This window comes from Triplophysa dalaica, chromosome 23, assembly GCF_015846415.1.
Source record: "Triplophysa dalaica isolate WHDGS20190420 chromosome 23, ASM1584641v1, whole genome shotgun sequence".
NCBI classification, from domain to species: Eukaryota; Metazoa; Chordata; class Actinopteri; order Cypriniformes; family Nemacheilidae; genus Triplophysa; species Triplophysa dalaica.
The window spans coordinates 9,340,902-9,368,682 of record NC_079564.1 but is presented as its reverse complement, the minus strand read 5'-3'; the positions used below and the strand labels follow the sequence as shown (position 1 = coordinate 9,368,682).

Sequence of the window (27,781 nt, the reverse complement as noted above, 5' to 3'; positions counted from 1 at the left end):
GCGGGATTTTCTTCGCTAGAGCGGCCATTTTGAGCGTTGCATTCTTCGCCATTCAGTGGCGCATCTTGTTAATATTAATATCTTGTTATTCCTCATCATTAGTTAAAAATCAGTTTTGTGCACATTTGAACATTTTTGCGTAAACATTTCTTTTAAAGCTGTGACTTATAATGTTACTGTATAAAAAGAGTGTCATACATTCCAAACCATCATAGACAAAATATCAAAGACTCATTTGCCACCTGATCAGATAACTGTACAATAAAACAAACCGCCGCGCTATAAACCTCAAACTTCAATATAGGCGAGTAGGCATTCATTACGTTTTATTACTTTACAACAAGGAGAAACACAATAAGGCTTTTGATGTCTCTTACAGTATACGTACAGTACATCTGGAAAACGGGGGCTTAACTCTGAACTCATGATTGAATCTGATATAATCAATAAAGCTATTTACACTGCACACACAACAAATCTCTCAAGTACACTGATAACACAAGTGATGACAGTATACTTAAAGGAATGTTCATTTTTTTATTCTTTTCAGAATAAATTTGAATGTGCAGCCCTTCAAGTTTGAGTAAATGCCAGCCCACCATTACTTCCTCAAGACGCCCGGTAGCATGGACTCAATCTGCTGACAGATGTTTAGTGTTAGCAGAATATTGTTATCATTAGCGTACAATGTTGACAGTGCAGAATCTTCCATTGTAAACCTGGTGGTCCTATAGGGGGACTCACCTCATGCTGATACTTATTCCATTCACATATTTTCCATTCATTAATTAGATTGTCATTCATTTAAAGACAAGACCGTATTGACGACGGTGTGGGCTGCCTTGGCTCCATTGTTCCTTAAATGGACTGTAAGAGGGTATAGTGAGACATTTTAATGACTTGTAATAGAATCAAACACAAAAACTTAAGAATGAGGAATACAATTTTCCTTGAGGTATTGACATCGAGAAGGTCGGTGTATCATTTATACACAGTGAAAGATTCATAAAGCTTGAAATATTCTCCTCGCATTAAAATTGCACATTTATGTAATCAAGTACATAGGTAAATCGGTTCATAAGTTGGATTTCTAAATATGTTATGAAAAGGAGGGATGATACGACATATTTATTTATCAATAGAAATGATAGATTTTTCTGTCATACATAAAACACGCGCTGCTTGCAGTTTAAGTTCTATGCCGTGACAGCATGTGCACGTGAGGGCCTGAGGGGTGTGAATGCGTTGCCGCTGGAGAGATAGTGTTGCACAGACATGCTAGCTGGAGGGTATTCTTGGGATGGTTATGAGGTTTTGGCAGGAATGTGTAAAAAGGGCAGAGGCTCTTTCAAAAAAGGACTAGCTCGACACATTCACACGCACACACTTGCACACATACATCTCGAATATTCTACTGTGCGCCGATTGTACAGTGGGGTGGATATTGAGAATCATTGTATTGAAGTCAATGGTATCATTAAAATGTGTCTGACTTACAGTATAGATTGATAGCAAAAAAGGATTTTTAGTAGACTAGATGCTACAAGATGTACGAAAAGATTTAAACACCTAAAAATTCAAATTCTGTCACGTTTACTCACCCTCAAGTTGTTATAAAACTGTATGAATTTCTTTGTTCTGATGAACACAGGAAAAATGACAATGGTAGTCAAATGTGCCCAAGAACTGTTTGCTTTTCTACATACTTCAAAAACAGAACAAAGACATGTATAAGGCAAATATTCCTACTATGGTAGTCGATGGTGGCAAAGAACTGTTTGGTTACAAGCATTCTTCCAAATATCTCTCTCTGTGTTCAGCAGAACAAATTAATTGATACGGTTTTGGAACAAATTGAGGGTAAGTAAATGAAGACAGAATTGTACTGTTCCTCTCTAAGCCAACTGCTTATGTATTGGTTTATCCGAACAATAATTCACAAAGGGTTAAGTCACTGTTCTGTAATTGCTCTCGTTTTCTTTTAATCATCATCCTAGTTTAAGATTAGTTCCTTTGGACATAAAGAGACAAATAAGATAGTTGGCGCAGTAAGAATATGAAGCAAAAATAAATCTTAACAGTATGACTCAGATAGTTTGGTCATTGAAGAACTGAATGGGAAATGTTTGAGTTTATTAGACAATCTGAATTTGTTAAGCGTTGAATTTCACTGAATTCACTGAATTTGAGGTCATTGTGGTAGATAAAGAGTAACAAGAAGCAGAAGACCACCAATAGCTTTTCTTTTGAAAACATTGATGTCGGATGCCAACTGAGTATCAAAGATAAGCTATTACAGATTGAGCTGCAGCCGTTCCAAGTTGAGTCACTCAAAGATTTGGTGGTAAAATGTATACTGAACTGTGTAAAACTCACTTAGCATTTCTATTCGACCGTAACATTTTTATTCCAATTGATGCCGACGTTGCCACATATATTGGGCTATGGTGCTCTTAATGGAGGTTTGAGTCTGGCCTCCAACACACCTATTTTATATCTTCCGATGCAATCGTATATATAAAACAATTAAGTGAAGGGGGACCACATGCAGATGGATTAAACACTTCCTTTCTCACGGTCTTGTATAAAAAACCTTTCCCGTTCCCTCTTGCTATGGAAAGCACATTCCCACCCATGTGACATGTCAGAGTACATGATGTATAAAGTGTTACACTGGAATGAAGCACAAGTGTTCCTGGATGAATGCTGATAGGTTCTGTTTGCACATTCCAACTAAACATGACCACAAGAAAAAAGATCATATTCTGTTTTATTTAGACTGTACATGCTGTTTTTATTCTAAATTGTGATTTATCGTGTGCGTATTCCAGAGGACCTGTAACTTCTATAAACATAAACTCTGGAAACATTTTTGTAATCACCATAGCAAATTTTCACAAGGATTCATTTGCATACTTGGAAACGGTTTCCAACAAGATGCGTTGATTTTGGAGTACAAATTTAGCTCACAACTGCAGCGTAATGAACTTTTCTGTTCTGTGTGGTTCCTGACACCAGTTCCGTCAGGTCAGCATCACGTCCGTATGAAGCTTAGTGAAAAGTTTTTTTATCTTAAAACTCATTCGTAAACCCCTATAGCAGGGGCTTTTGTGAAAGACTTTGGAAGGACTAAGCGACGTATGTGTGAGGCGGCCGGGATTGATCCAACATGAAACCGTTCCGTGAAACACGAGAGTCAGCCATTCGCGGCAAGCTGTTTGTCGAATCGTCTTTCGGCAAAATCCCCTAACCGAAACGTGAGAGGACAGGAATGCGCTCCGCTCTGTCCCGTCCAATCAAAGTCAGGCGAGTGTAATGGAGCACCATCAATGATGAGGAAGGTCTCATTCATCAGCTCGCTGCTCATTCACCCCGGAGTCAGATGGACCACGGGGCACTCGCACAGGCCTTCAGAAATCAAATCCGTGACATCCTTAAAGAGGGTTACGAGAGTACTTATATGAATGTCAAGGAAACATATTTTCGCATCAGAAAGACCTTTATTGATGGACACACTTCAGTAACATGAAGGGACACAAAAAGACAGAATAAAATAACATATTCAACATAACTTGAATAAGAAATAAACATTTACAGAAGAATTACTATGTACAATAGACATGAGACGTACTGTATGTAAAGAAAAGGTACAGGGGGTGGAGTTGTTTACAAAAAGCTTTGAGAGCAAATCTTTGTTGAAGGCATCCTGTAGAAAACCGTACGATAGAAAATATTTAAAACAAACTATGATTAATGAATAAATAAATATTTGGTGCTTTTGAGATGTATAGAAACGTCATCCACCTGTCATTCTTGTCAATTATTGTAATGGAAACAATAGCTTTAGTTGTGTTATCAACTGGACATATGTGACGCCCTCTGTAAACACCCAGCTAAAGTCATTTGTTTGTGATTTGCTGTTTAAAACATAATGTAAAAGAAATTCCTACGTAATGTAAAGAACTTTTAACATTGACTGAGTCAGAACATGTCAAAGATTGAAATCATAGTGAAATTAATGATTAAAATTAAACCTTGATGCTTGTTATCTCAGATATACATTTTAAAACATGGTTTTCACAGACTGGGTCACATAAGAAACAGGATGACCAGTGGCTAATATATATTTTGTTAATATAATAAACTTACGATTCAAAGTGAATTACAGAAAGTTTATTTGATGTTATACTAAAATTGTATTCTGAGAATTTGAACATTGGGAATTTAATACTTATGTATTTGAATCAGCATTAAAGGAACATTTCATCCCCCAAAAAATCAGCCTTCATTTATTCGCCCACAAATTGTTCCAAATCTCTATAAATGTCTTTAATCGGATGAACGCAGAGAAAGATATTTGGAAGAATGCTTGTAACCAAATTTGGTCACGTTGACTACCATAGTAGGAAAAAATGTCTTCTGTAGAACACAAAACAATATATTTTGAGGAATGTAGGAAAGCAAACTCTTCTCGGGCACTTTTGACTACCATCATTTTTCCTACTATGGTAGTCAATGGTGGTCAAGAACTGTTTGGTTACCAAATATCTTCCTATGTTTTTAATAGAATTTAAATTTTTGGGTGAACTGTCCCTTTAACTTACAACATTGATTTATTTTTGACACTGTGAAACTGACACAAGGAATATGTTCCATTATAATGATCAATGGTAATGTTACAATGGTCAAATCTTTACTATTAAACAAAGAATATGTGACAAAGAAAAACAGATGTTGAAACTACAGTTGCATCAACATTAAACGTCAAATATACATGTAGAAAAAATTGGATTCACAGATGTGTAACGATGAATTCAGAGTAACTCAAAACATCCTTACCCTTCTCCACATCTTTACGCTCTCTGTGTAAAAGCCCAGCTGTCTGCAGACAACAGCAGCAGCTCCTCATCTCTTCACAGCAAAGCAGCATCATTGACTTTGATGACAGGGAGCTGTTAAATCACGGGGGGCAAAGCATGTAGGTCTTTTCCTCAAAACTTTGGCATTCGTTTGTGGCTCCGGTTTCAGGCATCCGATAGACCGGCAGGCTGACTGGCAGCTGTTGTGAAGGTCTGTGAGGAAATGAGGGAGGAAAGTAATCAGTTTATGGGGAAGAATGGGGATGACTAAGTGATCCTAAAACACAGTGTGTCCACTAATTAGGTTTATAGAAATCCCAGCATGCATTAGGAGGAGGACCTTCGAATAACGTCTTTTATACAGAGCATTTTTGCTTGTGGAAAAACTATACGGTTCTAGATGCAAATTGAAGTGAAAAGCGTTTCTTCAGCTTTAGGTGATTTCCAGTCAGAGTTTCGTTTACTTTTTCTTAAAGCAATTGCAGTCTTTGAAATCTTACCACTATCTCATCTGCGACAGTTATGAGCGAAATTATGCTATGTTTACTCTAATATGAGTCAGGCGGGGACGCTAATGCGAGGTTTCATCTAATCTTTAATATGTTTTCCTCTAATTACTCTATCTGACCTGAGATGTTTCCGACTGCCTAAATGCTTGAACAGGTTTGTCAAGACTCACTCGAAGTGCATAAACGCACATCAGCGAGTATTTAAGTTGTTTTAGATGTCGAGACAAGCATGTGAACAAGCCCAAGGAGATCCAGCATGAGCTTCACCTTACTAATTATGAGAAATGAGAAAACGTTTTTGGGAATCACTGTTATTTAGCGTGAAAGCTTTTGAAAGTGACTTCAATTAAACATACAGTGAGTCAGGCTGACATCTTCCTCTTGGAATTCTGTGACAGGTTAACACATGCTACAATTAAGTTTGTGCTTTATAAATTGAGACTGTATAACAAAGACCTTGAGAAGATGTTTAGAAAGATGACTATGAGACTGTAATATATATAATAGCTGGATTAGTCATATGTTATGACACACAAAAACAATTGTGTGAGCCAACATAGTTGAAGAAATCCTGAAGAGGTCAAAGTTTTGTCATGATTTATTCACCCACATTCGACTTTCATGCTTCAGTGGACCACAAGAGGAGAGATTTTGAATAAAATTAAAGGGATTTCACCCAAAATTGAAAATTCTGAAGAAGATATTTTGAAGAACGTTCTTTTGGTTTTGCATTCATACAATGGAAGTGAATGGGTACAGCCCTCGACATTCTTCAAAATATCTTCTCTTGTGTTCGGCAGAAGAAATAGACATGTTTGAAATGACATGAGGTTGAGTAAATGATGACATAATTAAAATTTTGAGTGAACTATCCCTTTAACGCTCCTCTTTTCTCATGCAATGGAAGTGAATGTGGACCGAGGCGGTCGTTCACTAACATTTCACCTAATATATCATTTTGTGCTCCACATGAAAAGAAAGCCATAAAGCCATGTTTGAATCAATACTAAGGTGAGTAAATGATGACGGAATTTAGATTTTTGTAATAAACTAAATGTTTATTTTTGCTTTATGTTGTTCTGCATATCACAAGGAGGCAAGTTCGGTTTCATCCATCACAAGGTGAGATGTCGTAGTTACATAGTGTGTCAACTGTTGACTACTGGGACTCAACAACTGGTCTCGCTGTTCGTTTAAAAGACGCGAGTCATATATGCAGCTGCAGCCTATAAATTAGTGGCGTTAAACTTGGACAGGCATGTCACGCAACAGGTGCATTGCCTGAATAGAGCTGGGTTGGTTAGAGTAATACTGAGATGTTTTGGGGGGAGGGTCTTTTGCATTCAAGGTTTTAGTTTTCTGCATCAGTATGTGATTACAGACCGTGATTATATCCTGGTAACCGAACAACACTGGCCCCCATTGACTTCCATTATATGGACACAAAACAACTGAGACATTTCCCAAAATATCTTCTTTTGTGTTCCACAGAAGAATGAGTCAGATACAGGTTTTGAATGTAAATAATGAGTTAATAAATATAACATAATTTTTTGGGGTAAACTATCTCTTAAAGTTGATCTTTGTGTTTTAATGTGTTACTGGGTGGGCGGGTAGTTCTTCGCAAAGCCAAAGAGCCCACCCCAAGTCTCTAAGATATTTTCTATATGATTGGGGAGGTCTCAACCACTTTTTTTCACCAAACACCTAATGCAGAGATATAGAGATAGTATAACTGACACTTTCATAGAAAACACCACTAATAACTGTCCCAACAGTTCTTTTAACTGTTGAAGTGTGCTGAGACATTCATGAACTTCTACACTTCTGAAATGTCTAAACAATCTACGCCTCTACAAAGACTTTCCCATCTTTGAAGAAGCTGTTGCGAAGAAAGACGTGCAACTTCCTGTCAGTCTAAGTGAAAGTTCATACTTTGGACGGTGTAAAGGGCCATTTACATTATTACACTAGAAATATATAACTATAAAAAAATAAAGAGAATAGGGTGGTTTACATCACAACTATAATGATGATGAAAAGAATAATAGCGTTTTGATCACATTCAGAACAATTTGATAAAACATACAGTCCAACAGTTTGTGGGGGGGTAGAAAGAGTTGCGACAAATGGAAGAAAATGTTTGCGTGTCACGTGATTCATGGAGCCTTCAGATAGTTCCAGGAAGTTATGATTTCTCTTTAAATGCTTTATTTATTTCATTTTTTTATTCATTAAACGACTTGCATCTTTTAAAAGTTTGCCACAATCTGTCTGTTTAGCTGCAGCTCCATGCGTTACTAGTAACCTTTACGAACTATTGAGAGGCTCCATGAACCGTCATGGCTGTGAAAAAAACAGTTCGATTGGAGACAACGGAGTTGACGAAACTCTCTCCCAATGGCTCTGGTCTGAATTAATGACAGTGGCGGTCAGAAAGCGGTGTGTTTATTGCGGGATATTATATTATGTAACGCTTATGAGTAAAAGCAAGCTGGCACAATATATGCATTACATCCCGGACACGATCGAACCTTCAGCCTTCAGAGAGAATATTTTGGAGGAAAGATGTTCGAGAATGAAAACGAAAGGATCTGCAGCAGGTCATCTACATTTATTTTAGTGACTGGGAACACTGGAATGTGCAGGCTTAAAATAAACATAATGTCATCGTCCGCTGGTGTGGATGCAAATATAGTTATAATTAAAATTATCATTATAATGTAAACGTTCCTTAACACTATATCACAGGCAGTTGTGATATGTAAAATTGTAGGGTCCACAGTACAGTAGAGTTAAGTGTACAGTAGGAGTGTCTAAAGTACACTGAAGCATAATACTGTGCACACAGGGCTTGTGCACCGAACTGATCTAATTCCTTAAATGTATGAATTTAAATTGGAGGCATGGCTGCAAAAAACATCTAAACTAGTCAACCACATCAATAACTTATCAGTTGTGTGATGACTAATCAACCTTTATGACTGTAAAACGGAACAATGTAGATAACCAGAGCAGGTGAAAGAATGAGTATGCACTTACATTTATTTTCAATCATTAGTCATTACACTTTCCCAATGGGGCAAGTTCTTTTATCTACGCATCACGCTAAATAAATTCATCCCTTTTCATGATTTATGCAATATGTTGGCACAGCGTTTTAAGTCGTTTGCTTTATCCGCCTCCGACAACAGAGTACAGGCTGAGAGGTGACAAAACGTGACAGATTACTGATATCATCCTCTGTGAAAAGCAGGTTAGTTGGTCAGTGTTTTGGAAGATAATGTTCCAGGTGATTTCTCACTTCATTGCCTCCTGTCAGTTTTGAAGACGGCGTTATAAAACTTTTTTTGCCAGAAACAAATTAATGCAAGAACACTCTGAAATGTTCTGCAGAACAATAATTACTAAATTCGGCCTGAAATATAGTTATTATAGGCTAGCTGTTAGGAATGTTCCAAATAAAAGTATTTGATGTCAGGCCAATTTCCATTTAAGTGTTTCTTCGTCAGCTGATGGAAAAAGGCAAGAAGCCAGTAACTGATGGTCTGGACATGCAAACCACTGCACACGTACCATTAGCGATACAGACAAAAATTAGCCAAAAAATACAGAACATTAAAAAAACAATCGTATAAAGATAGATCATCAAGAAAACGTCTGCACAATGTATGGGGTGAAATAGTGATGTCTACGGTATATATAAAAGAGATTTAACACACGTTCATACAAATACATCTCATTTCTCTACGCAGAGTTAGAGCGTGTCAGCATAAAAAAGTAAAAATACATGGAATTCAGAGACAACAATCTAGGACCACAGATGCTATGCTTCACTGTAGTTTTGGGCTGGGCTGGTGTTACTGTTCTATTTCGAGTGCGTCCTGACCTCAGAACCTTTTTTAAAAGTGCTTTGTAAAGTTATTTCAAACCAGTGTCATCACGCAGATATGCATATCTGATTTCTAACAGATGTTATGTGATGGATTTATTATATGAGTGTGTGTGTGTAACTTCTGTGTCAGGACCAAACGGAATAGCAAAAATAATGGATTTGAACAATTCTTTTGAACACTCTCCCCATCATCCGTTGGCTGGATATATAGGTAGCCCCTCCCCATCCTTACGTCATTGGTTAAAGCAACATTGCAATCATCTGGAGAGTTGTTTGATGTGGCTCAAACAAACAACGTTTTGTTTACACTTTACTATCTAATAATTAAAATGATTCGTAAAAATGATTATGAGATTAAAGTCTTAATATTTTGAGAACAAAGCAAACAAAAGCTTTAAATAACTACAACTTGAATCTCATAATGCAACAAATTAAATTCTTGTCATTTTGACTTTATTCTAGAAATATAACAAGTTTAATCTCATAATGATAAAAAAAAATTATTGCTTGCTCAAATCGGATGAGGAGAAAAATACTCTAAATTACTGGCAATTACAATCATATCTCAATGATCTCAAGTCCTTCATTTTCTTTTTAGATTTGAACAAACTCATCACTTCCTCTTCGGCAATGAAAAATTAAGGAATCTCTTCCTGTCAGAGCGAGTCAGCAACCGAGAGGTCAACAGATCAACAGGGTCATTGAGGTCCAAGACTCTATCAGGGAGTGTAGCTCAACCCACACACAGAGAACACACACACAATGTTTGAAGAGAAATTAAGACTTCACTTTACACTCTGACAATCACTGTGACCGAAAAGAAAGTCTGAATATCAAAAATGTATGCTAACAAAGATAAAGTGAATACATTACTCACCGACTCTGATCAAAGAAGTTACAGCATAATTCATCGTTTCACTTGTTTGCACAAATATTCACCACTGTAATTCATCCGACGCCTCTCTCTCCTCTAAGCATTTGTGTAACTCTTCTGTTTAGAGGTGAGTGGGGTGAATATACTTCATTCATTTCTCCAAAAGCCTTTGAACGCAGCACAAGAGCACTAAATATTTACATGAGGTGTCTCTGTTTGTTTAAAGTTGAGAGACGCTGAAGGGGCCGCCGAAGGGGAGACTTTTAGACAAAACACCTCTTGGGTTGTGATGACTGCCAGACCACCAGGTTGGTCTCGCACATCTTCCATTGAGTGCCACCAATTCTTTGCCTCCTTTTCGGGGCATGGGGGAACGTCTTCCCCCAACTTGCTCTTTTGACAGGATCCATGCAGACTAGTTTTAGTCGGTCTTAAACATTTTGCAGTCGGGGAAGAGATTTAAGGACTTACAATGAAAGAAGATGAAGCATTAAATACACTACTGATGGTCTCTGTCTGCACATGAAGTGATTCAACATCAATAGAAATCTGTTACCTAACCGATCTCAAATATTAAACAGACGGTAAATCAATAATAAACGTTAAAGAACAAACATATGAACAACAAATGTTTGCCCAGCTATTCCTTTTATTAATCTTTACAATAATGAACAGTATTGGTTTTTATATAACCTAAACCCTTTCTTAAACGAATATATTTTTATAATTTTACACTTAATTTTATCATTTTAAAGATATGATGCAATGTTCCAAAACAATCTTACAGGAATTCGTAACTATTTCATGAGATGACTTATTTGAATGAATTTGACAGATCTTATTTGAACGTTTTAGTAAGTTTAGGGGAGGGGCTTCAGTTTTGCATTTTTCTAATTGTATGTTTTTGTACAATTTAAGGTCCCGTTTATGAAATTTAGCGGCATCCAGCGGTGAAGTTGCGAATGGCAGTCAACGGGTCACTCCATCGCTCACCCCGCCCTTTCGAAGCACTACGGTGGTTGACACAGGACTAAAATATCGTCACGTTTTTGCTTCTCTGCCGAAGGAGATAATATTTAGATATTAGATAATATAATGTTGTTTCATTTTTACGAAATGCGCTCTGTAGAGCAATTCGTCCCTTTAGATCTTCTGTAGCAACAACATGGCGAATTCCATGCAACCCACGGTGTGTGTAGATGTATGGTGTATGTAGATAGAATTAGCTCATCTAAGGTAATAAAAACATAACACTTCCTTATGTAAGGGCTTTATACACCTCTGAACACATGGTTATGCATTTTATATTGCATTTCTGTCAATAGATCCCGCAAAAATTACACAATGGACCTTTAACATAGTACGAATTCATATGCCTTAGCCACCTCATAAAATAGTTACAAATTCGCGTGAGTGAGTTCAGGTTGAATGATCGTATCAGATACTGTATGACAATGTATTTAAAACATACTGTTGTCCTGAATAATTACCATATTTCACCATGTATATGGTACTCCAAGGTAATCCATAGAATATGTCAAAAACATGACCATCTTTTCATGTTTCATAATAAATGTCCAAAGAACATTTTGTATTTGGTACTTTCATGTAAAATTCATGCACTTACTGATTCCTATTTGTCATTCAGGATTGCTTTTTGTCCTTATAAAGAGCTTATTAGCAAATCAGGGAGGTGGGGTGAGGGGTTTATTATATATTTGCAGTAGTATTAGATTTAATGGAAAAATACTATATTCCTTGTATTGGTACATAATAGCTCCCTCTGTAGAGAACCTTTTACAGTATCTGTAGACATGTTGTTTCAGAGATAAGAAGTTAATTCGATTTGTAGATCCATTATTGAGGAATGCACTGACTCAATGGATTATGGTATTTTATGAAAAGAACATACTGACTTGCTGACAAAGACTTCAATAGGACTTTACTATGTGGCAAGTGTCCTCAGAGCAGCTGACATACAGTTTTTTGCTAAACCGAGTTGTCAAGGATCCGTCTGTACTCTGTTTGACTGAATAGAACAATTGACATGGACAAGTCCTAACAAGACAGAAATTCAGATATGAAAGCCATAGTTCCCGGTTTCTCTCTTTTTGTGTCTTCCCACTCACCTCCTGTTTGCTTGTGTGAAGACACGATAGCATGCGGCTCGATTTCTTTATTGCTCCTCACTCTTTCGTCCTTGAGCATAATCTCTCCCACAACTGTCATGCCGAGAAGCTCCAAATGTTTATGTCCCATCAGTCTTTTTTCCTCTGACTTCTTTGACCCTGTCGAACCCCTGCCGAGTGACTTCTGACCTCCCACCTGTTACGTCCTGTCGCTGGTTATGAAAAATAAGCTTTGGATGGATCAACCTCTAGAATGGTTTTACGACAATTAACTGAATAGAAACAGTAGAAACCAACACCCTAACCAAAACCTTTACAACCCACAGAGCAAATCCGATAGGTTAACAATCTGTTGGTTAAATCGTAAGGTTGGTTATATCACCATTTACATGTTGAAGAACATTTTACTGGACAACATGCTTAAAAGAGTTCCCCTCTTTCAGCTTCATGCCCAAAGACAACTAAGTAAACATTTTCAGGTTGATTGAATGTATGATGTAAACACGGTGGCTTTGTGATGCTATCAAAACATTGCTCTGTTTGTTCAAGCATCCTGGCCAACCTGACACACATTGGCTCAACCAATGGAATGAGTTTGGGTAGAGCCATTTGTTTGCAAGACATGATTCATTACGTTCAAATGTTCGATGGTTGATGAAGTGTTTAGTAATTATTGGCCAATTCCAGATTTATTACATTTATTGCGTTGAAAAGATAACTATTAAGCCAATGGGTGTTTTCCAAAGATGTCCTTAAACCTTTAAGAGTCAAAACTAGCTTGAGCTCCATCATCAGATTGTTTGCAACATTATGGAAGCCCATTGTGGTAAAACATCCGGTAGATGTATTGTCACCATGAATATTATATAGACAGAGAAGGCTTGCAGAACACTCAGTCTGTTTATATTGAGAGTGCAGATGTACTGGTCATGTAAGGATATAGTCTGGTCTCCATGAACTCAAATACCAGCAGATTTACTCTGACATAGGGGACTGTCTGCCTGTAGGGAGCGACAGAGAATGGATTTCTGTCAAACGAATTAACCGGAGATGTTACAGAGATAGTTCACCCAAAAATGAAAATCATCATTTACTCACTCTCATGTCATTCCCAACCAATATGACTTTCTTTGTTCTGCAGAACATAAAAGAAGATATTTTGAAGAATGTTGGCAACCGAACAACATTGGCCCCATTGAGTTCCATTGATTATGGACAGAAAATACATTTTTCGAAGCATTGTCTTTGTGTTACACTGAAGGAAGAGTCACATGCAGGTTTTGAACCACATGCGGGTGAATAAATGATGACCAGATTTGTATTTTTGGATTAGATCTTAATTCAGAAATGAATAGCGGCATACAAGTCCATACATGTTAAACAGGAGCTAAACAGGGTACAGAATAAAAGAAAACGCAAGGGTTAAAAGATACTTTGAAAATGTCATTATTTTTAACTTGAGAATATAACACTTACAGCACAAGAAGCAAGAAACAGTGTGAGACGTGACATTACAAGCCTAGGCGTCTGTCTGGATCTGCACGTAGACCCTCTATATGATATTGGTATCTCACTAATATTCCACAAATCAAATATATAAGCTTAATATCAACGATGGTTCTTAGCACTGTAGTACTCAACAAAAGTTTATACCCTTATAGAGATGAAATAGTTGAACTCCCTGATAAACTACCCAGTTGGTGTATGAAGATGACCATCCAGTCCCATCCCTAAAGGGAACACTGAGATCCTACAGAGACCATCTTCCTCCATATGGTGGCTGTTCTCTCAGCGGGACTAATGAAATGGGTAATGAATCCCTCTGTGTCATGAAAAAGCTGAGGGGAAAACTGAGCAGGCAGAAGCAACCCTCAGAAGCGGCACATCAGAATCTGTTCCCTCCAATTCAGATGTGACGCCTCAAAAAGATAGAAAGCTCTGAACTCAATATGGTCCCGAAAGATTAGACCATAATCGCACTGAACTTTCAATAAAGCCAAACTATTGAACTTACATTAAAGAAGGGAAAATCTATACTTAAATGGCAGTTTGGGAATTACCACATCAATAGCCGAAGTCTAACATGATTTATCTAATCAGGCTTTGATCCCACTGTTTTGACTCATGATTTAATCTTTCATTTTAAGCCTTACGGGAATACTCATGACTGTTTTAGGTTAAACAGCAGGCATTCACTATAGACTTAAGGGTAAACCTCACATAATCTGCCCTCAAGAGAGAGTGAATAGGTCGAGACCTAAAGAACGTGATTCGACGAGCATCATTAAACTGATTCAAACGCAAATCTTATGAGTTTGAAAAAGAACCTGTTCGTAAGAGTCGATGGTTCATGAATCAGACTGCACTGGTCGTGTGAACTGAGGTGACTATATTTCCATACGGATAAACAGGAGAAAATCTGATCCTTATTTGCATACCTCTGTAACTGTCACTTTCGAGTCACGCTCGCAGGGTCAAGTTTCCAATGTCAACATTCCTGAACATACACTACAAGATGATACTGAACAAATACTGCAAGAAATCTTTCAGCATTATCTTCAAAGACTTTTTGATGTCAGAAATATTGGTGACGCTATATTAACTATATTATATGTATAAACATTAGTGAATGCTTTAGCTAACATGAACCAATCATGAACAATCCTTCTACAGGACTTTTGTAATAGTTCATGTTAATTTCAGCATTAACAAATACATTTTTAAACTAGGATCGTCAAACAATTATTCGCAACTAATCGCATCCAGTATAAAAGTGTCAAATATTTCTGTGAACTGTGCATATTTTTTTTATAAACACATACACGTACATGCATATATTAAATTTAAAAAATGCAAAATTAAATAAACATTTATAAATGTAAATGAATGCATATATCCTAAATATGTATACATGTATGTGTTTATTAAAACAAAATTAATTTGCACAGTAAAACACAAACTTTTATCCTACAATTAATTTCCGAATAATCGTGATTAATCGCTTGACAGCCCTATTTTAAATTCTAATGTTGTATATGTTAACATTAGTTAGTGCACAATGAACTAACATAGGTATTGTATTTACATCAACTAACTAACATTAAGAAAGATTAATAAATGTTATTATTCAATGTAACTTCATGTTAGCTAATGCATTTACTAATGTTAACAAATACAACTTAATTGTAACGTGAAATATCAATATTTGAGCAATATTTCGACTGAATTGATGTTGTCTTATGCTTTCATACTGTATGGTGACCTGGCAAATCCCCAGTGTGGGTGTCCATCCGCAACACCATGAAAAATCTCTCTCTCCTTCATTCCTACCCAAACAAACAAATTAAATTGGTCCTCTTAATTAACACAATGAGCTACATGCTGTCTGGGGCATTTGTTTAATTTCCCCTGGTGTTTACTAAGACTAACTGTTGATAACTACCTAGGCAGTGTTAGAAAATGTCACCAATTGGAAGGTTGGTTAACATGAGTCATTTATGTGTGAATGTTAATAATAAAGCATCTTTGTAAACACATCCTTAAAGAAAATGTAAATGCACAAAACATAAAACCACAATGCTAGGGAGTTGTGGTCTACAGTGATGCTATTAACTGTAATAGAATGCGTTTGTACATGATATTATTCAATATATGAAAATCGGTAGTTCCTAGTGTATTATTCAACATATTGTAATATAATAAGAATATATTTAAATATTTTAAAATAGACATAAAATGAATCAATATACTGACCATTAAAATACAGGTAAATATATTTTATTTGCGTCGATAGCACTAACAATCCTTGTCAAGTCACATTCAATTTTGTACTTGTAGTTTGCTGATATCCCTGAACTAAAATGTGAGTGAAAACAAAAGTGACGTTTTCCTTACCAAACAAGCAGTAAAAGCAGAGCACACCCAGGTAGAAATTACAAAACAACAATCAAAAGCCGGTTTTCCTGATACAGAGAAGGCACTTGTTGACATTCTCATGCATCTGATTCATATTCAAACTAAGTAGATATTCATATTTTATTAATGATTTATTGGCCGTGAGAAAAGTACACAAATTATCTCCTTCCGCTCCATGTTACACAACAATCAAACGCCCACGTGTTTAATATCTAATCTCTCCAAATGGATCAAACATTCATATATCCTGTTCAACAACCCCACCTCTGAAGTTTAGGGCACGGCAGCATGGCATCTATGTAGGGCATTCGTACAGTTTGGATTTGAATAACTCTTTGGTTCAACATTGTGTGAGCGTGTCAGCGTGCGCTTCTTCCTGCGCTTGTGTCTGTTGCCCTGGCATGCAGTGTGTTGGCAGGAAAACAAACACGCTGTTTGTAGTAGCAATGACTCACAAATTAACAGAAGCTGGAAAATGGGCCAGCGAGACCAGCCCACCATTTTTCTATGGCTTTTTGAATCCCTCTCTTTTCATTTAGTGCAGCTGTTGGCTTATGCTCCTTTGACTCACGCTCTGAATCTGAGAAATGCCGAGCTCTTTAAGTGAGCAGTGTGCCCATGTGGGCAAAGGGTCACCTGAATACAACCGGCTTTGAATTTCTAAACATTTGATATTTTGAAATCCACAGCATCTCTTTTTTCTTTCTTTTTTCTTTTATTGTTTCATTTGTCAACTTACAGTTGGTTCATCCGGCATAGAGATGTTGGTGTGTAACCCACTCTTTAATGACGACATGTGGTTTACAGTCTTATTTATATCTTTACTATAGATTGCACTTTGTTATCTATGGAGGCTTTTTCCGTTGTGATAACTTTCATTATCAATGCAAATCACTATGACACGCCTCTATGGGTGCTTAGCAGCCAATCAGAATGACCTACAGCTAATTTCAATTAATACAGGCTACTGTGCAGATATCAAGAGTAAATTCAGACAAAAAAACATTTACAGCGTTTGACTGTTTTATTTTAGAGTCTTGTCAAATATATTTGAAAAGCGGTAACATTTTTTATACAGAAATTAGAAATATATTCATGTTATTTTATGTAAACAAAATAATGTAAAAACATAATTTTTCTTTGCACATCTTTTTATTTAACGTTTTTTTTCTGGAAATAAATTTCAGAAATTAGAAACTGAAAATTGAAAAATATATTCATGTAATTTTATGTAAAAAACTATTTTTCTGGGGATCTAGCTGGCAGAATATTACAGTTTTTAACAGTTTATGCAAAAAAAAAAAATTTTAACTCAACATTTTCAGGAATATAATATGAAGTATGGTTGAGTGTCATTTATGTTTTTAAACTAAAACTAACGAATATATTTTCCTGTAATGTTAACCATATTTAAAGGGGTAGTTCACCCAAAAGAATGAAAATTCTGTCATCATTTACCCACCCTTTATTCTTTTCAAACCTGTTTGGCTTTCTTTCTTCTGCAGAACACAAAAGAAGATGTTTTGAAGAATGTTATTAAAGCGGGCATGCAATGGTGTTTCATTCATTCTGACTTATTTACAATGTTAGACATACAGGCTTCTCGTGCTTAAACATGATCAACTTGTCAAAAAAACAAGTGTTGGCAGGGGTGCATTTTTCGGCACAACACCGGACACACTCATGCTGGATTGAGATTGACAGCTTACCGCACCAGCGGAGGTCAGAGTTTTATAATTATGCTATATTGGTTTATTCCTCGCATAAAGCTATCGAAATACATGACATCGAAAACAGTGCATGACAACGTTTATGGTAATTTCCTGATAGTTAGTCCTTTATGAAGCTTTATAGTAACATCCACGGGTATCGCAACGGATCGGACTAAAGAGAACCCGTCAGTCCGATACCCGATCCAGCAAAAAAGACCCGGATCGGCCCCAATTCCGATCCAGAGTATCGGATCGACATATGACTTTGTTTCACTCGCCCCATGCGGTTCATGTCCGGTGTTGTGCCGAAAAATGCACCCCTGCCAGATTAAGCACCCCCTTCAAACACACGCTGTCTGGTTGGCTAATTCTAACCACTCCCCTTCCCACACCTAATCCTAACCCCTCCCCTAACACCTAATCCTAACCCTAACCATTGTGGGGATGAGGGGGTGCATAATCTGGCAGGGGTGCATTTTTCAGCATAACACCGGGAACAGTCAGGATGTTTCTCGTTCCAATGTTTTCAATATTCTTAATAATCACTAGATAATAGAGGGTGGTTTTGTTTAAAACACATTTTGCCGGAGACGGTACTCGCTGAGTGTAATGTTATTAGATTCAAGCACTGGAAGCGGTCTATGTTATGCGTCATTCATACATAACTTTAAACTTTAGGATGGATTCAATTTTCTATGATTTAAACACATAACATATATATTCTCTTTGTGTTATAACTGTTTTGAACTTGGGAAGCAAAGATCCCCGCGACAACAGGATCATCTCTCACATCATGCTCGTGAGTGAAGCGGGTGCTTTAAGCGCATCATTCTGCGTCCAATGCGCATGACTTTAAATAACGTAGAAGCGAATGTATTAAGCGCATCATTTTGTGTCCAGGATGTGCATGAGCGAGTTTGGACACTTTTATAATGTGATAGCTTTGTGTAATAAACAGAGATTTATTTGTTAAATATTTTGTAAGTATCTGTGCTTTATGAGACCACATTTTTGTTTTGTTTGTATTTTTAAGTTTAATACAGCACTTAATTACATTTAAAAAAATCATACTTTTAAGTAAAAATACTTAAGTAAAGGAAAATGGTAGATTTTAATGTACTTATGGATTTAAAGTAAAAAAAAAACAATTTATTTATGGACTGTAGTGGAATAAGTATGATGTGATTCATACTGTAGGAAAGCATTTTTTGTCCAAAGTACTCTGATAAAGTACAGATAGTTTAAAATGTACTTGAAAGTAAACATGCTTAACTATTCATCTCTGGCAATAAAAGTTAAAATATGCAAGTCTACTTTGATCATGAAAAACAGTGCTAGTATCGGATCAGAATCGTAATCGGCCGATACGCAGAATTCAGATATCGAAATCGGATCGGAAAGGAAAAAGTAGTATCGGTGCATCCCTATGGGCAATCTGCTTGTGCTTTAACAAAAACTGATGGCACCCATTGACTTGTATTGGTTTTGTGTCCATACAATAGAAGTCCATTGTAGGTTATCAACATTCTTCAAAATCTCTTCTTTTGTGTTCTGCAGAAAAAGTCATACAGGTTAAAAATGACGAGGGTAAATAAATAATTACAGAATTTTCATTTTTGTGTGAACTATACCTTTAACTCAAAAGTGATTCTAAAAACCCATTAAAATTTAAAAGGGAATTTCATGTAAATTAGCCTTCTAGGTTGGCCTACAAATTGACGTCATGACTGACCAACAAATTCACCTCAACGCTTTTCATTTTAATAGCTAGTTATTACTTCTTAGAAATGTCCATATTGCCTGGAATTGGGGCCGCTTGTTGTGTGCGTGTTGGATTCAGTTTGAGCTGCTTCCATACTGTCACAAGCGCTAGTCTATACTAAGTCTTCAGCAGCTTACATTCAACAGTCATCCTTTACACTAAGGTACCTATTGCATATACAAACACTCTTTCATTTAAACCTGAGACAGACATAAATAGTCTCCGCTGCAAAGTACTGACACATCATAGTGCACACAGTAAAGGGTATATGACTGTATTTCGGTCTATAATTTTGAAAACAAGCACGTTTATTTGGAATCTGAAGAGACAGGATCAAAGCCAAGGTGTTTAATCTACACGGGCATCACCAAATGCATCACTTATTACAGAAATAATTATTATTTTCAAACAGTTTTCCTCAGCGCTCCATGTTTGCCATTGTATGGAAAGCCCGCCTACAGACCAAGGCCATTGGTTGAGCCAATGTTGCATTGATGAATTGTTTTGACAGCACCACACAGCAACACTGTTTGGGTAAATCAGCCTATAAACGTCCCATCTAAAGTTGTCTCTGCATTTTAAGATGGTACAGTAGTACAAGTCAGCCCAATGAGATTTGATCAACTTTTCCTGTGTTTTTCCTTTTGTCTGCAGAGTCAGAGTCTGGCATTACAGACAACAACAGCTGTTGAGGTGTGTGATTTTCTCGCATGCATGCGTCTGCGTGTTTGTCTTGGGGAGATCTGCTTAAATATTCACAGAGGTGCCTTTGCCGCCCGGACTGTAAATGAGCAGGACTGATCTTTGGTGGTCTCAACATGTCTCTTAAAGTGTGTAAATCTAAGGGGCTTAGTTTTCCAGCGCTGTGTTTTTTTTTATTCCCAGAATGCACTCTGTGAACGCAAGCAAACACGAAAGAGAGAAAGCAGAAAGCCGCTTGGCAGGTTGACAGCATGGGGTCAACAGGGCCAGGGAAAACACAGACGCCGTCGCCACCGCTGCCGTCTGATGGAAACAGTGAGAAAAGGGATAGAGTAACTGAGAGAGAGAGAAAGAAAGAAAGAAAGAAAGAAAGAAAGCAGGGCTGGGCTATATAAAGTTTTGAAACAATGGGAAAATCGCAATGATTATGTGCATGTCATTAGACATTTCTTGTCTCACCAGTATACTTCAATTTTTACATTCATTAACATCTATACATTTGGCAGATGCTTTCATCCAAAGTGACTTCATGTGCATTCAAGCTATAATTTTTTTATATGTATGATTGTTGCCTGGGGATTAAACACATGACCTTTGCGTTACTTATGCAGTCCTTGACTACTGAGCTACAGGAACACATTGCGCCACAATGCATTGTTATACTAATGCATATTAAGTAAAAAATATTCAGCCTTTTGTAAATGTAGTGGAAAACTGCAACAATTATGCCTCGATAATGTTTAACAACATTTTTGCTGTGCAAAAAGTTTGGTTATAATGATTTGTTCTTCTGAAAAACAAAACTTAACTTTAATCCAAATTGAGATACACACCAATATAGTCCAGCCCTACTTGTAGTTTAACACGGACATGTTAGGAAGCAGATAGAAGAACAGAAACAGGGAGATCTGAACTTGGCAAAGAGAAATGGCAGAAAGCGTGTGGTAATTCGGTTATAGGCGGGCTGAAAAGTGATGTCAACAGGAAGTGATGTTATTGTTTACAGGGGCCTTACTTAGGGGGAAGAGGTTAACAGAGAAGACGAAAAGACTAATACTGACAGAGAGCTCAGATCTCCGCCGCAGTAGAGACCTCCAAAACCGGGGAAGGATTACATAACACATGGAAAAGCATCCAAAGAGGGAAAACAGGCCTGTCTCTGTATTGCCAAAGGAGTCTGTTCCACCCTCTCTTACAGCTTTACAGCTGATGGATCCAATTTATTTAAACTGCGGTTCAGCAGAGTTTTTGGAGACTGCGCTGCTAAAACCTCTTAGTAGGCACAAACCACAAATCAATGTGCAATAGACACTGACAAACAGTGCAGGTCATTGTTTCACTCATAATATGATTTATGGAGAGGCCGTCTGTCTGTGAATCTGAACCTTCACCAAAAAAATCTGGAATTATATTCTCAATTTGGTGGCTCCATGCTAGGAATACATCTCACATCACATGGAAATACAATTGGATCCTGGAGCGTCATAAGACATTCATATGTTCACCACATACACCGAGAAGAACAATAATTCAGCAGGTCACACTGCACATATCTAAATAAATCTGTATTTGTGAAATGTAAAGCTGTTATGTCTACTAATGTCTGTTATTTGCATTTGTGGATGGTGATTTATGCACAACAGCTTTATCTTTCTATTTCTGAGACCCCCGAGCATTTGTTTTCGCTAAACACTTCCTTACAAAAGCAATTTGGACTGTTAAATGTGGTCTTCGCTGAGCTCAGGATATACCTCTGTCTCAGACTAATCCTCTGAGCCCTGCAGGGACCTTGACTGTGTATTAGTGTGTGGTCTGCCTCCCTCAGCCAAACATGTGCTGCCATTGCCAAGGGGAACCATGTGACCCTGAATAAGGATAAGCCAGGAAACCAAAGTCTTTTTTTCTTCAAGAACAGCCTCAAAATACTTCTGCTTTAACAGACCTTTAACAAACCAAATCTCAGACTAACAAATGTGGTATAGACATCATATGCAACCGTTTAATACTTCAATATTGAAGAATAAATGTGCACAACTAGTCTGAGCGCTACCGATCTATACACAGCATCTAAGCATATACCTGTTCACACTTACAAAAACCTGAAGATATTCTGTGAGACCTGATGCAAATATTTATTAGCACATTCTGTACTGTACGGTTTGTGGATGCTGAACGCAGATTCCTGAACTGTGGATGCGTGCAATGCAGACTTTAAAGATCTTATAATCTTTTTAACATTTTAGAGCACCGAATCATTTAATATAAAATATTTAAGGTGTATTGGTGAAATACAGCTCGACACAAACTCTTTATGAAGTCACACGTAGACAAAATAACATTTTGACTCGAGCAACGCTGTGCTGGTGTTTATTAACAACAAATACTTCATTTATTTGATATTTTAGACAAAATGATTCCTGATGTCTGTCAAAGATATTTCAATATTTCACTGGAACAAGGGTTTTATATTGCATAATATGCACAGAATCGTAGATAACGGACAGCAAGTTCAGTATCATAGATATGAGTTTCAAAATAAAATATAATGTTAAATCTGGATGAAGAAAAATATATTTTTAAAGAAAAATAATAGCCTTTATTTTCGACTTTGCATATAGAAAGTCCTAAGACAAATGAAAGATGTTTTCTATTTCAGGAGACAGGTCTACGTTAAACTAATATAGGCCTACAGTTAATATTTATGGATAATGTGAATATGAATTATAAAACCCAGTAAGAAAACACATGCATCTAATACCATGCATATGCCCTATTGTCAAAGCATCGATTATATGCATCAATAAATAAACAATTGAAACACACACAGAAATCGTTATAACCCACTGAAATGTGAAATAGTCTTACCCATATTGCCTCAGATCTGAATGCATTCTTATTGATATTCCGTTTCAGGTGTGGAGTTATTCTTTGGCCACTCCGTCTCGAGCCCTTTTCCATGTGCTCGGAGCACGCGCTCCGCGGCACGCGCTGCGTACAGTCAGATACAGTCGGTGACGTCATGCTGCCCTAAAACAGGGCTGCCGGGGGAAATCACGGCGGTGGAAACAGACCCACGCACAACGTAGTTTGCAAACGCCACATTTCCCAGAGAGTGTCAATGCAGAATGCGTGCTGTGACGAGCGCGGTCCTTAAAGGATGCACGAATCGTCTACGGAAGCTCAGACGTGCCTCTCACAAATCTCTGCCAAATATAACGCACTGCCGTTATTTACCACACATGCGTCAACATTCATACCTGCGGTGTTGCATGCTGCACTGATTTGAGAGTGGTTTTCAGCATCTCATTCTCGGTGAATCAACCCGTCACACATGCATTAGCAGAGCTTTGCCACATGCATGACAGATGCGAACCCCATGAACCCAAGTTCTACACTAGATTGAGCATGTGAGTCAGCTTTACACGTGGGTGTGGCACTATATGGTTAATCACCTGTAAATAGTTAATCTTGCTCTCAAATATCTCTCTGCTAGATTTCCAGACAACATTGTCAAATAATCTTTGCATTTACTCTACTCTACTGAGGCATTATGTATAAATGTCGTTTGTATTGTAGTATAGTGTAGTATAGCCTATGATGCATGGCTGTGTATTTTTCATTGTGAATCATGGATGCTTGCCAGCATTTGCAGTAACAGATTGCATGTTACATGGGTGACAACTTAGGTAAACTGACCTTTATGACTGGCTGGGAGAATCCCTGAAATGATAAGCATGACGCGGAAAACAGGCTTAGAGCATATTTTGGCAAAGCAAGGCGAATATTTAATCTCTTTGAATCGAGCCAAAGTCTCTTTGAAAAATTGAATAGAATAGACCTAGGATTGAAAAACTACAAGTTCACCTGTTGAAGAGTAAAACAGAGACGAAGAGTCAAGTTTAGAAAGAAATGCATTTATGATTAGGAATCGTGAAAACATAAAAAAACCATATAGTGAAACAAATATATGGCTGATGAGAACACATAGCTGATACAGATCCAAAAATAACTTTCTTAGGAAATATTAATCCGTTATGTACAAAAACATATAAAACAAATTTTACTTTAGGGTTGTGTATCCCCATATTTTCTTATTTTATTAATAAAAATAAATGACTTAAATACAAATTATTTTATTTAACCACTTTAAATTGGAAACTGTGGCAGTTCTGAACATTGAAAAAACCGACAACAGCCAAAAGAAAAATGCATTGAACATGCAACATCACAACTATACACAGCAACAGTCCTTAACTTGCATAAAAAAGCTGGGGGGTGTCTTTAAAGTCTTTTCAACTTGATTCATTAATGTGAACTCCGCAGCTGCTGCAGCCTGTACTTTAACTGTTCACTTTTTCGCCTCAGCTGTTCTTTGATTGACAGCAACCTCTGTTCATCCTTCTGCATGCTGTGGATGCATTCTGTCGCTTTCTTTAGGATCACCACTTTGGCGGCTTTCTCGTTATTCGCAACATCAGGGATCTCATCCCGTAACGCGAAAAAGCTGAGCTTCAGTTCGTTTCTGCGCTGGCGCTCCAGTACATTGTGAGTCCTGCGTTTGTCGTTGTCCTCTGAATCTGACGTCCGTGGACTCGTGCACTTGCGTTGTTTCGGGTGCCTGTTGCTGTTGACCACTGCGCTGGCCTCCAGCCGTAGCCTCTTGACGGCGGGCTGTTCGTTCCGCGTGGAGGGGTGTGCGGCGTAGTTGTGCTGGTGGGTGGAGACGTGGCAGCGTTTCAGGACCAGGGGACTGGGATACCTCGATTCGGACACCTCGGTCCCGCTTCTTTTGTGGCGCTTCTCCACCGTCACCACATCAATTTCTTCCTCTTCTTCTTCCACCTCATCATCCTCCTCTTCTTCTTCTTCCTCCTCATCCTCCTCCTCTTCATCCTCTGCAATAAAAAATAAAGAGAAACAGTCAATTACAGCGCAAAACTTTTGCGCTTTATGAATTACCCATATTCTAAAGCTGTGGGAATATGACGGAATTTGGCAAGTGACTTTCCACAAAGGGTGGGGTGGGGGAATCTCTGCATTCCAGTTCCCGCCCACTTTTCCCCTCTCAGCTGATATTTGAACACCGCAGCCTTTCCTACAGTTCTGACTTGTCTCGAGGCTGGGGGTCCGGCAGGGAGGGTGCGGAGACAGAATATACAACCACCACTTTCACCGATCACCCATTGCAAGACTCCACGCTTTCAAAACGTGTCATCAAAGTCTCCGAAAAAGGACAAAGTCCCGCCACACCTCCCATAACTGCCATTACAAGGTCGTGGATAGTAAATTGAGAAATTTGGAGGGCAAATCTAACCCGTGCATGCAGTAACCCACTAAACAAACCACGATCATGCATTTGGTATTTCTATATAAAATATGAATAATGACAATAAGGTCACGAATGCAAAACACACCTGAATCGCTCCCACTACTGCTCGAGCTGTTCGGTGGGGTGTCCAATACCAGCATGGGCTGTGATGGGGTAACCTTGCACGATTTAGGTGACTCGGTTAGAGGATACGGGAATACCACCGACGGGTCAATGCATTCTGATGCAGATGTGCTCAGATCCTGCAAGTAACTCGCATTGAGACGATTTGAGGCGCTATCCGTACTGTCCGACAATAATTCCTTTCTGGCAGCGTGCAGGGACGCCAGTCTCTCCGAAACCACTTTCTCCAACTTGGCGGCGGCAGAAAAGCCGCTCCACATGCAATCCTGGATGATGATGGACTTGATGAAGGACTGGGAGTAGTCCGCGTCGCAGATGAAGCTCTGGTTCACCACGTCGTCCCCCAAAAACTCGCTGACCATCTCCAGCTGGTCCGCGGTGGAGAGCGACTGTCTCCGGCTGGGCGAGAGGGGCGGCGTGGGCAGCAGCTCGAATTTCTTCCAAATGTCCTCGCTGGGAGCCGGAGGTTGAGTCTGTCCTTGCTGCTGATGATAGAAATCCTCATCGTCGTTGTCGAAGTAGAAATAGGGCTGGATGGAGTCGTAGTCGTAATCGTAGTTTTTATACGCCAAACTCGCGCTCACCGGCATTTTGACACTGGTGAAGAAAACGAGATAAAATTATTATAACGCGCGAGTGACAGCGTTCAACGACATCATCACCAACGCACATTACGAAGTGCACAGGTTTGGTTTGTGCATAATATGTACAAAATTAAATACGTTTGTAGATATGAATAGACACAGCAGACATCAAACGCACATGAATGTCAACATGTGTAGAAATGGGAGCGACTGACGTTGCACGTCGAAGCCGGTGTGTTACAACTAAACATTTAAACGCATCTTTGCTTTCACAAAGCAGTAACGTTAACTCTTAAAACCTTGGCAGGCTATCACTTCTTGAATAACCAATGTCTGTAATATTAACCTCTAAAAACCAAAAATGTGCTTGAAGTCTTCAAGAGACTTGCAAAATAGAACATGCTGGATTCTTACCGTGTATTAAAAAATGCAGTTTCGGAATGGCTGAGTTGTAGACTCGACGCAAGGAAAAGATGCAAAAATACAAGGCGCAAGTAAAATCCAATAATTTCCTCCGTTCCCTTGCAGCATAAGTGAAGTCAGAGTTGTGGTCAAATGCCAGGGGGTGTACAATGTGATGAACAGTACGCGCTCGTTCGCCTCTCACATGCAGGACAGACTGATAGGCTGTGTGACAGTTGCAGGATGAATAAGTTCAGCAGCTCGAATAGCGCCCACTGACGTATGGCTGCGTAGTTTTCCCGCCAAACGCAAACAAACTAGTTTCACGAGTTAAAGCGTAAAACGCATTTTTGGGACCGTAGGTCGATTGTAAGAAAAATAAACAATGTTTTCTGAGTAAACATAACTGTTTAATAAGTTAGCGATTTTAATGTCTGAATTCGTTAAATGAGGGACTATTTTGTCGCGGAGGATCAAATATGTCAGCGGAACAAGGATTGTGGGCATGGTCTAAACCTCATTGACGTTGGGGAGTGGTGGAGCATTTTATGCTTAAGGAGTGACACATGGTTAGTGGAAACATAAGTAGGTTTAGGAACCGTCGTGTATAAGAGTTCATGCTGTTGGAAAACAAGAATAAAACAATAGAAACCACTGTTGTAATACCGCTATTATAATATTGGTCAAAAATAAGTTGCAGGCACAGTATAGTGTACAATGCAACGGAAAGTAGTGGTGCTTTAACGTCAGTGAGCTAATAATGCAAACAATACAATTAAATTCACGAATTTTGATGTCCGTGTGATTTATGCACGGGGGATTTCTTTTCCATGAATAGGCTGTTTTTAAAAGCTTTCCGAAATCATTCATTCATGTCATTTAGGGGGAAATGTTATTGAACCTAGTTACAAGTCTTCCACTTAAATATCCACACTTCTCCCGGCTGGGACTAAATATTCTGGGCTGTACTTCAGAAGCAGTCCGAA

General features: G+C 38.1%; 1 protein-coding gene and 1 long non-coding RNA gene across 3 annotated transcripts; both read right to left on the bottom strand.

Annotated features, from left to right (window-relative positions):
- Positions 1 to 804: 804 nt before the first annotated feature.
- Positions 805 to 23,607, bottom strand: LOC130413631 (uncharacterized). 2 transcript variants are annotated; one of them, XR_008905517.1, is made up of 3 exons: positions 23,223 to 23,592; positions 4,840 to 5,072; positions 805 to 867 (listed from the first exon to the last, which is right to left on the bottom strand). It is a non-coding gene; the product is annotated as an uncharacterized LOC130413631 (long non-coding RNA). The 2 variants fall into 2 exon arrangements; XR_008905516.1 differs by lacking the exon at positions 805 to 867 and having other exon boundaries at positions 3,481 to 5,072; positions 23,223 to 23,607.
- A 643-nt stretch (positions 23,608 to 24,250) lies between these two features.
- myca (MYC proto-oncogene, bHLH transcription factor a) lies at positions 24,251 to 27,306 on the bottom strand. The gene is made up of 3 exons (XM_056739100.1): positions 26,808 to 27,306; positions 25,772 to 26,406; positions 24,251 to 25,252 (listed from the first exon to the last, which is right to left on the bottom strand). The coding sequence occupies exons 2-3, from the start codon at positions 26,397 to 26,399 to the stop codon at positions 24,663 to 24,665; spliced, it is 1,218 nt and encodes a 405-aa protein (XP_056595078.1). The 5' UTR covers positions 26,400 to 26,406; positions 26,808 to 27,306; the 3' UTR covers positions 24,251 to 24,662.
- Between the last annotated feature and the right edge of the window lie 475 nt (positions 27,307 to 27,781).